The sequence below is a fragment of the Cololabis saira genome, chromosome 13 (assembly GCF_033807715.1).
Source record: "Cololabis saira isolate AMF1-May2022 chromosome 13, fColSai1.1, whole genome shotgun sequence".
Lineage (NCBI taxonomy): Eukaryota > Metazoa > Chordata > Actinopteri > Beloniformes > Belonidae > Cololabis > Cololabis saira.
The window spans coordinates 36,975,697-36,986,071 of NC_084599.1; the positions used below are offsets into that span (position 1 = coordinate 36,975,697).

The 10,375-nt window shown below is 41.5% G+C and overlaps 1 protein-coding gene and 1 pseudogene across 2 annotated transcripts; both read right to left on the reverse strand.

Moving 5' to 3' along the window:
- The window catches only part of LOC133458673 (interferon-induced protein 44-like), a 92,711-nt pseudogene extending 90,598 nt beyond the window's left edge, over positions 1-2,113 (reverse strand).
- A 779-nt stretch (positions 2,114-2,892) lies between these two features.
- Positions 2,893-9,320, reverse strand: LOC133457891 (interferon-induced protein 44-like). Of its 2 annotated transcripts, none has more exons than XM_061737268.1 (8): positions 9,253-9,320; positions 8,732-8,862; positions 8,257-8,317; positions 7,977-8,172; positions 6,169-6,315; positions 5,722-5,893; positions 4,925-5,025; positions 2,893-3,117 (listed from the first exon to the last, which is right to left on the reverse strand). In XM_061737268.1, exons 1-8 carry the CDS (start codon positions 9,279-9,281, stop codon positions 2,923-2,925), a joined length of 1,032 nt encoding a protein of 343 aa, XP_061593252.1. In that variant the 5' UTR covers positions 9,282-9,320; the 3' UTR covers positions 2,893-2,922. The 2 variants fall into 2 exon arrangements, with proteins under 2 accessions (XP_061593252.1, XP_061593251.1); XM_061737267.1 differs by having other exon boundaries at positions 6,169-6,321.
- Positions 9,321-10,375: the final 1,055 nt, after the last annotated feature.

Sequence of the window (10,375 nt, forward strand, 5' to 3'; positions counted from 1 at the left end):
TTGTGATTGATTAAGCATCAGATCCATTTCAGTGATGCTGATATACGGTGTAATTTGATTACTATAATGGTAAATAATGTAATCTCAAGTCTGTAATTGTATCTTTAATATTTAAAATTCAGGTTTCATCTCCAAATTAAGTCCAATTTAAATCAGTAACATTTACTATTCATTCCTTTTCTGAGGTGGAGGGGGGTGTTGGAGCTGGTTATTCTGCTAGAGGACTTTGGGACTAGTTAGTAGTCGTGTAAATCCTAAAAAGCACTGGAGTCAATCCTCCAATAGTGTAGAAATAGCGGTAGTGCAGTCGCCACACATATCTGATCTCAGCTGATGGATGAAAACATTTCTAGTGAGTTCAACATCATCATCCACTTCTCTGTGTTATTGTGCTGCAGTTGAATACAAGCTCATATGGAAACTAGCTGAACCAGGATGGAGCTGACGTTCTACAATCACGCAAGATGAGCTGAACTAGTCTTGGTCTTGGTCTTGATACTCTGTAGTCTCGGTAGTGTCTTGGTCTCGGTTCAGGCGGTCTTGACTACAAGTCTAGCTCAGGGTCACGAGCATCCGCCGGCGCCGCAGCTGCACGGCGAACGGCTGCGACGGGACGGGACTCACCTGTTATTTACACTTTCAGTGGAGGCTATTCGAGAAAAACAAAAGTCCATTTGTTATCTAGCAGCTGAACAATAGAGAGGCCTTTCTTCCCACAGATGAGGTCAAAACACAGCGTGCAAAAACAAAAATAAAAGAGAATCAGAGTGGAATGCAGCTGAAAAGTGGCACCACTTGGTCTCCGTGCAGGTGGAAGTGATTTTCATCTACTTCAGCGTCCTCGTGCGTGCTAGAATACTGTAGATGTTAATGATTGCTGCTGCGGGACGTCAACCTTTCATCGCTTGCTCTGCTGCTCGTTGTGGTCTGGCTCAGCTTGATTACGGTCATGTAAAACAATTTAAAAATTCACCACATAACAAGATATAGTGGCAGCAGCATGAATACACGAGGCCCGGAGAAAGAGCAGAGGAAAGAAAAACATAATAATTCTTCTTGTGTGTCTCAAATAATATCAAAACGTCAAATCCAATGTTTTTGTGCCCAGATGTGGGATCAGAGGCGACAGGAATGTGAGATTGATCATTAAACCTCCTCTTCATGACCGGGGCTCAACAAAACAAAAAAAAAGAAGAAATACTGACTGAGGACAGAACAAATGAGTGCCGGGCCACTCTCCTCTTGGCCTTCACCTTCAAATCGCACCACTTATTTTTTATTTCTGCATACACTTTTAGTATGAATCCTACGCACTCTTTTATAAATGAGGCCCTTGGAATGGTTGCTGTTTGTTTCTCTGCCTGTTCCCGATACTGTTTGTTTTCTCTCTTGCAGATTCCAAAGGCTTGTGCGCCCGTTGTGTGTTCAGACTTGTAGCGGATGCCGCAAGTCTGATAAGGCCCCCACTCCGACCCCCCGTAATATATATATGTTTAAAAAAAAAAAAAAAAAAAAATGGCTTATAGGCCTCTGACCAGTTAGTATTAAAAAAAAATAATAATTTAGTTTTATGTCGTTTTGGGGCTGAAACACTGGACGACACTTTTGTCTTTAAGTTACAGAAATACAGGTTAAAGAGTTAGGGCTCTGTTAATATCATTTTCATTATTTATAATACTAATTACTTTACACTTATTATTCCAGAAGAGCTTGTTTTAGTTCAAGAGAGAGAGCGGGGTGATTTTTTTGCTTCCTTTCCTCAAAACGTTGGAGAAACAGAAATGAAAAAATCCATTTAAGCTGAAAAAAAATCAAATTAATTCAAAGAACCTGAGCAAAACCTACTTTTAAAAGGACAATTATCAAGTAAATTCAACTTTTTTTCCCGCCCATGAATCTCATCTGAAGTTGCAGAAGGACTGTTTTGCCTATGTGGCAGCTTGTGAGTGTATTATATGACTCTTCCTTTAAAGGTTAGAATAAAAAGAAAATTGTTACTATCTGACATAAATAAAAAAACCGGTATTTCTATAATGTCAGTCTTACCTCTTTCTTCTCCTGCAGATGACGGCAGGCAGCAGAGATCAGTCAGCTGCAAACACCACTGACCACGGCACCGAGAGAAATGAAACCAGACAGATACTTTGTGTGGTCTTGACAAGCCAAAACCTGTTGAAATACCTCTAACGAGTAACGACCATATTGTCCGGGATGTTTCACAATCTATTTGACTGCTGAATTTGGCAGAAATAATCATGTTGAGGTTGAGATATTAAAAAAACCAATCCAATGAACGCGTAGATTTAGCCTCATCAAATGTGTTGCCATTTTGAACTAATCGTGTCATTTTGGCGCAATTTATGCCATTAATTCGGACGCTTCTTCGCCCGAACCGTAACGTGCACCCAGGTGTGTTATACATCAAAATGTGTGTCTCGATCCTGCAATGATGCACATTACTTTTCTCAGTCAAAAGCATTACCTCGGCGACGATAGATGCCAAAAAGCGCCCCCGCCCCCACCTTCATCTGATTGGTCCATATCTGATAGTCCCTATTTTCTGCTATAACTTTTGAATGGTTTGATATAGAGAGTCGTGGGTGGTGTCGTCCGCTAAATGTCCAGCCCTGAAGAATCTACATGCAAGTCATACAAGCTTCCACTGCAGCCTGAACGTGCACAAGGGTGCGAGGGCCCGTTCATCGCTGCTTGCAGCTTTAATTTTAGTTGTAAGAGCAATGTAGGAAGCCGAATGCCAAATTTGAGAAAAAAAAAGCCACAACATTCAAGAAAATGCAGGTTTACTAATTAAAAAAAATCTCACAGCTCCTCTTTAACTCATGACTTCAACATGCAAGTTTCACAAAAGACTTTATTCATATATTCACATATTCAGACAAAAATGAATCATTATTATTATTGTTATAAGGTGAACTTTGGCCCTGGGTTTCGTGGTTTGTGGTCCTGGAAAAATAAGTCTGCGTACTGCAGGATGTGGTCGACGGCACTAAGCAGCAGCACGTCTGTGTTCAGGTCCAGGTCCAGTTCTGAGGAGTAGTTCTTCACCGGAACGATGTAGGAGGTGGACATGCCCAACAGAGCTCCAGCTTCACTCATCTGCACACACACACATGCACATAAGCCCTAGCTGATCCCAGCAGCAGCAGGAAATGATCATCAAAAGTAATGTGGAGTTTAAGCATTGAAAACTAAAGTTATCTAAACATCCGGCTGCTTTTCTTTTTTTATCCGGGTAGGTAAAAAAAAAAATATGCAAAGAATCTGACGAGCGTGTAGTTCTCACTGGTTGGTAAAGTTTACGTCTGCTCTGCTGACTTTTTCATTCATGCTTTCTACACTGCAAGACAAAGTTTTTCAAACTTTTTGATACCTGTAATCTTTATTTTGGGTTGATACAACAGTGGGATGAGGAACAGCGCTCACAAACTCATGCACTCATGCATTTTACAAGGAAAATATGACATAGCTGGATTCTGAATCTCACACTGGCCTTGGAAACGGAGTACCTTTAGAAAGATGCATGACCCCTTCGTATCTTTTCTTTTACAGATTGACGTCTGATAATCTTCAGTCTTTACTTTTGTTAAGTCTTGTCTGAAACTGAGAAGTAACCAGCGCCACCTTCATTGTACCAAGTTGGGTTTTTTCAAGGTTTATGTGTTATGTTTCACTTTTTTTATGAGCATGGACTAATTTCCAACTAAAGATTATTACTGATACGTCTCCTTATGTATAGGATTTGTATTGATTTATGTTTCCGAATCTAATTTGGGGCCAAATTTAGGATAAACTTCTTTTGAGTGTCTTTTTTACGGCTTATATTTGGCTGACCTTCCTGCTCAGCTCCTTCCTTTGTTTCAAATCAGCCTCTTTTGATGTCACGAATCTCACCTGGAAGGGTTTTGCAATATGCAACTGATCTATAAAGTACTGTCCTCTTCATAGAGTCAGACTTAGGTAAGGGTAACATAATCCCACCACTATTCGCCCCTCGATACTTATATGAATGAATATTTGAACAATAAGTTATATTATTATAGAGAATTTAGGATCTGAGTGTTAATAATTCTTTGGAAATATGTAAGTACATTAGTAGATATTCTATCCTCAACCCTCAGCCAGGCGAGACGTTCATGCATTTCTGCAACACTTGTTCTTGGAGAACAACCAAGAACAAGTCTTGCAGAACAAGTCTTGCAGCCTTGCTTGCTGAGACAGATAATCTGTCCAGCGTGTCCTGGGTCTCCTTGTTTAGCTGTAAATTCATAATTATCTGTGCATGTTTATCATGGCCCAGTAAAATGAAGTAATGGGACAGATTTGGCCCCTGGGCCTTGAGTTTGACATGTCTGCTCTGGCAGCGGTGCATATTCAAGGCTGGTAACAGCATCATGAGACAAAGTTTTGTAAGTTATCAAACTGTTTCTCAATTAGTTTTGAACACGTGACATTTATCAGTAAATCTGTGATAAACCTGAGATCCTCTGGTGGGTCATTCCTGGCCATTCCTTGGTCTAACTTAAAGACCAAGGGTGACCGGGCCTTTTCTGTTTTAGCCCCTGGCTTATGGAATGACCAGCCGGAGGAGATCAGGGGAGCTAACACACTGTCTTCTTTTAAGTCACTTTTAAAAACTCACTATTTTTGACTTGCGTTTAACTGACTGTATTATTTGTCTGTTTTTATTATCTCTCAATTGTGTCTTATCTTAATATTGTACTAATTGTTAGTTTCCTGTTTTTAATTGCATGTAAAGCACTTTGTGGCTTGTTTTGAAAAGCGCTTTATAAATAAAGGTATTATTATTGTTATTATAAACCTCTATATCTGTTTTATGGAAACACTCGTAGAAACACTTTTTGATCTTTGTTCACACAAATACATGTGCGTCCTTTCAACCTACCGCGTTGCGGATGCTCTGCCTCTTGTAAACCTGAGTGAGGTCTTTGGTCGTTTGTGGACAGATCTGGTCAATGTGGGTCAGCAGAGCCACCTGATGAACACCTGAAACATGGGATCACCACACATTTACCGCAGAAAGCTGAGGAACACGTCACTTTGCTCGTATCACCAGAATGGTTAAAAAAAACAAAAAAAAACAAGACAAACAAACATCAAAAAGCAGGTTGTGAGTCAAATCTAATCAGATCAGAGATCAGAGTGCTGGTATGTATTACAAATGCAAGTTAACAGTTAACTGTCACCCATGGTGACAATATACATTGTTCCTAAATTTGCAGATATTGTGGTTATGAAATGCAAATACTGTAGAATAATTACAATTAAGTTTTCTAGTAATAATGTCAGATGAAGTGTTCCAAACCAAAAACAATGAGCCCTCTAGCGTATCTCTCTGTTGCCTTGAACAGGCTGTGTGCTGCAAAATGTTCTACAATTCTGGGCCCGAATTTCCCGCGCTGTCCTGCGGATGTGACGTCATGCACGTTCTCCCCGTTCTCCCGTGCCGGCTTCACTGTTGGCTGCAGTACCCCCGACGGCCGTCGTGGCGAAGGGTGGCGCTATAGAGTCTCATTTCTTAAAAGGAGCCTCAAGCTCCTTTAAGGAATTAACTTGAATATTGAACCTGCACGTCTACTGTTAAAGGTATTTGCTTAATTTTCTGTTGCACGCAGGTCACTTATGTTGTAAATGTTATACCATTCGAAATAAATATGAACAGAGAGTTGGACTTTTGCTCACCCAGATCACTGATGTGCTCTCGGAGCTTCTTAAAGGTGGTGCCCAGGCTTTGGGGGTACATTGTGATTTTGGAGGCGTCCACCACAAAGGCCACACAATGGATCTTGTCCTTCAGGTTTGGCAGCTTCACGTAGCCCACGGTTTCTGACCTCACCGGCTGCTCTGGGCTAAACTGAGAGCAACAAGTTCAGAGATTAGACGTTGAAAAAGCCGCTGGGGTTCTGTGGTTATTTACTAACACTAAACAGGAAGCAGAGCTGAGGCCGACGCGTGTGGCAGAGGTTTCAGGAGGAAGTCAGTGACAGTAGAAGGTTACAGCTGTAACAGGAGGGATTTTCTAGATTTTTATCTTCTGCTTGCTCAGCAACCCTTTCAGACTTCTCCACCAGGCTCCAGCGATCAGGTGCAGCGCTTGCCTTTTATACGTTACTGTACCATCCCGCTTACCTTGTGTCCCTCAGGTACGTGTCCCTTAATGACTGACAGGATGTCGTGAAGGGTCAGGCCGGTCATCCCTCCATCCCCGAGACCAGCAGCATCACACAGCACCAGCCCACTGGTGTCCTCTCCTCTCTGAGCGTGGATGCTGAACGACTGTAGCTGCCACCGTTGAGGTCAAAGTTAGTGGTGAGAATGTATATTTCTCACGTTGTTTGTACCAGTATTTGAGCTTGTGCTTCGTCATTCATAAATCAGTTTAAATTGAGCGTTTCTGGTGTAAAAGGACGTATCAACAGTTGTAAAATATGAGTTTACAGTTAAAAGGTATAGTCTTTTTTTTTTAAGATTTTTTTATTGGAAATAGTTTCACATTGTACAACAAAAGCAAAATAACTGGGAATACTTCCATCCATCCATTGTTCCCATCTTTTTATATCCCTCCCACATTCCCATCCCCAACCCAGCACTCACAACAGACCCAGAGACAAGAAAAAACAACCAAATACAATATAAAGAGAGAAAAAAAAAAAAAGAGAAAAAATCTCTGATATTTCCCAGCAAGGCCTTTGATCATCTGTAGGCTCGCAGTCAGACTGCTAGCATTAAAAATAAAAGGTATAGTCTGTAATGTTGGAGAGCTAGCAAAATTTGAAAGTGGCCCCTCTTCTAAGCCCCACCCCCTCTTCCCCCTCCCGTCAGCGCTCCGTCCAAAGCCACGCCCCCACAAACTTTGCGGAACGCGCATTTGCAGGAGTCGAGTTTTCCAGGACATTTTGGACAGCACATTTTCAACAAAACTACCCCATGTATCATTCACCTGTAAGCGAGGCCGGTTTTGGGGGGGGGGGGGGGGGGGGGGGGTTGGCTGTGCCGACCCAAACGTGCGTCCTGCCCACCCAATCAAAGTTATGGGGATCTTTTATTTTTTTATAAATCTAAAGAAATATCACAGAATATCTGTACCGTTTCTGATTGGGTGGGCACTGCGCATCATTTTTAGACACAACAATGAACGCATACCGCAAAAGTTGTGTCTCGGCGGAGGGACCCGACGTCCCAGCAAAATGAGCACAACAGAGAAGTGTTCAGAACGGCACACACTGAAGGCTGATTTATGGTTCCGCTTTACACCAACGCAGAATGGTGCGCGTCGCCGCGTACCCTACGCCGTAGGCTACGGCGTACCCTGCGGCGTAGCCGTGGCAACAGAGCCTGCACGGCACCGCAGCGCACCGCCACCCGCACCGGCGCTCTCATTTTCTGCGCTATTCTTCAGCAAACGTGACTCGAGTGTGTGAAGTTTTCCGGCAAGACTTTCGACATGACGAGTGCGCGCATTCAATTCAATTCAATTTCATTTTATTATCCCGCGGAGGGGAAATTTGCTTCACATGCATGGGACAGAGGGGGGCGTGGGCGGACTTAAAATGAAGGCATCTGATTGGTTCTTTCCCCCCTGCCAATCCTCTGGTCCTCTGACCAATCAGTGCCATTCGGTGTGCAAAAAACAGATTGGTCAGAGTTTTTACAGGATTAAAGCTGTCAGGGAGGTCGGATTTTTTTCTTTCCTTTTTCTGAACACATTATTCACTGGCTACTTTCAGGATGGAAGGACCATTTCACCCAGTATAACAATAAATGTTTTTGAATACGATTACAGACTATACCTTTAACGTCAACAGGAAAATGTCAACAGGAAAACCAGCATTAAAGGTTGGAAATAATGTTAAAAGTTTCTTCACAAACTTGTGATGAAAATGTTAAATAACCCTTGAAATGTGTCGATTTCAACTAATACGCCTTCATGCCTGTACCTTTTTGGTGAAGCTGGTGGAGAAGGACCCCACCATGGCGCGGTTGGCGACTCTTCCATTGAACACCGACTGGACCGAACTGATGAAGCTGGACTTCCCAGAGCCGACCGGGCCCAGGAGGAGAACCCGGGCCTGAGGCGCCTCCTCACATCTGGGTCTGTAGGAGCTCACCGTCTTCATCAGGTTCTCCTTTCGCCTTTCCAGATGATGGAAATTGTTACGATGAAGCGGAAGGAAGAAAAATATGATGAAACAAAGGAGAAAGAACAGATTTACTCACTCTTGTGTCCACTCCACATTTCTCCACTGAGCTTCAGGCTTTGGAGAAGGTGTTGAAGACGCTAAAGAATCGAAGATCAGTGAAATATTCAGCGTTAACCGTCTTTAACTTTAAGAAAGAGACAAATGGACTGTAGCTACTAGTGATTCTTAATGAAGGCAAGAAGACAAGTTGCTTTAGTGATTGCAAGAAAACAACATTTTGCATGAAGACAAAACTGAAATTGTGACATTTTGGAAATATTATCCTATAGAGAGAGTTTCTTGTTTGTAACTGGAGCAAACCCCCACAACTGGGTGAGATTTGAGAGAAAAATGAAATCACGATGCTTTCAATCACGTTTTAAACTATGTTTTAAAGGCTTCTTGCTTTTCAATACCTTAATGCGCTGAAAGATTCTTTTTTGCTCCAAAGGAATATCTCTGTGTCTTCTGTAAAACTTTCCAGTCTGAAAACCTGTGTTTAACTGGCTCACCTGGGACTTGGAAAGTATTTTTTTCCTTTTTATCACTTGAACTGGTACTGTTAACTTGACTTGGAGCATCTTGGGCTGCTGACAGACCAAAGCGAGGAGGAGACGTAAAGGCACCAAATGAAAATCCTTCACTGACATGGAAGAAAGCAAAAAGCACATAGATCATGAGAATAGCTGCTTAACATTTTACATGGACAGCAGTCTGAGAACGTCTGGCTAATGATGCTTTTAAAGTAGTATGAGTCGGACCAGATGAGCAACAACCAAAAGTGATCTACAATAGAGCTGCATATTTATCAGAACAAATGCACCATTTGTAAATATAAGCTCTTCTTTCAGTTGTGATAATAATCTCCCTCAAACATACCTGCCACTAACTAAAGTGCAGGTTATTCATGCAGCTGTCAGTCACACAACAACAGATCAATCAGCTAAATCTAACTGTTAAACTGTTACTCTGTCATAAACTAAACGTTATAAATACACCTGCGTAGCTCAAGGACTACAAACCTGTTGCCTACCTGGGTATTATTGGAAATTTTCCCTCCATTTGAACGTCACTGTAGCGAAGTACAGCAGCTCTGGACCGACGGGGCTTCTGAGGAAAATGAAACCTAAAAAGTGAAACTTAGAGAGAAGCAGGAAGACAAACAACTCATTCAGTCAGTCACATGACTACTCTGTTATTGCTTCACTGGCTGTTTGGGGAAACACTGTTCTGCTTTAAGTGCTTTATGGTAATTGGAAGCAACAGTTAATTTAGTTTTTTTTTTGTTTTTTTTTTGCAGCTTCAAAATATATTGTGTACAAAACATGAACCTTAAAAACAGTGACATCGTTATAGCAGGCATTGAATAGTTAGTGACAGCCTGTATTTTTTGATCACACAAACTGCTTCATCTCAGATCTGATAGCAGCATTATTCTGTTGTGTATTAACCCTTTATGGCTTATAACAAAAACACAGGTTGATATATTTACCTCTCTGCTTTGTGATTTAAGCATTGTTATTCATTGCACGACATCACATACCTTAATTAATTACTGAAAACATCTTAAAATGATTAGATGCAAGAAATCACAGTATAGAGGCTGGGAAAGGTTTTCCTTATTGTCACAACCAGGCTTATACACAGGACGCAGATGCAGGGTGTAAGAGCCATATTTGTATTGCTTACAATAATTAATATTTTCCCCTTAAAATGTGGAATTGCTCCTTTAATTGTGCTGCTGATGACATCACAGTAGTTTAGCTCAGCCTAAGGAGCAAGACAGTTTTTTGACAATACCTCAGAGCGAATCTTGTAACTTTGTTTTTTGCTTTTAAGTAAAGTTGTTTTTGAATGGAGTTACTGCCTTGGAAGATTCTTTTTCTAGTGTCAAGCTTATCGCCAAGATTCAGATTCAGATTACTTTTATTTGCCATTTGCGTTAAACACATAGGAATTTGTCACGGTGGTGACAGTGTGCGCATTCAGTATATTATTTTCACATATAAATAGCTAAATAACTGACACATAACACCACAGTGAGGGAGTAAACAAAAAATTATGTGCAGGCATATACAATAAGTTATAGTCCAGTTTCAGTTTTTTAAGTGACACCGGTGACCAGTGCCAGTGTCACTTAGGAGGAGGAGGGGGGG

Excerpts from the sequence above, each read along its gene's own strand:
- LOC133457891 (XM_061737267.1), bottom strand. The coding sequence starts at position 9,281 with ATGGAGGGAAAATTTCCAATAATACCCAG. Across the intron at positions 6,322-7,976 it reads CCACCAGCTTCACCAAAAAG|CTACAGTCGTTCAGCATCCA; the intron begins GTACAGGCATGA and ends CAACGGTGGCAG. Across the intron at positions 5,894-6,168 it reads ACGTACCTGAGGGACACAAG|TTTAGCCCAGAGCAGCCGGT; the intron begins GTAAGCGGGATG and ends TGTTGCTCTCAG.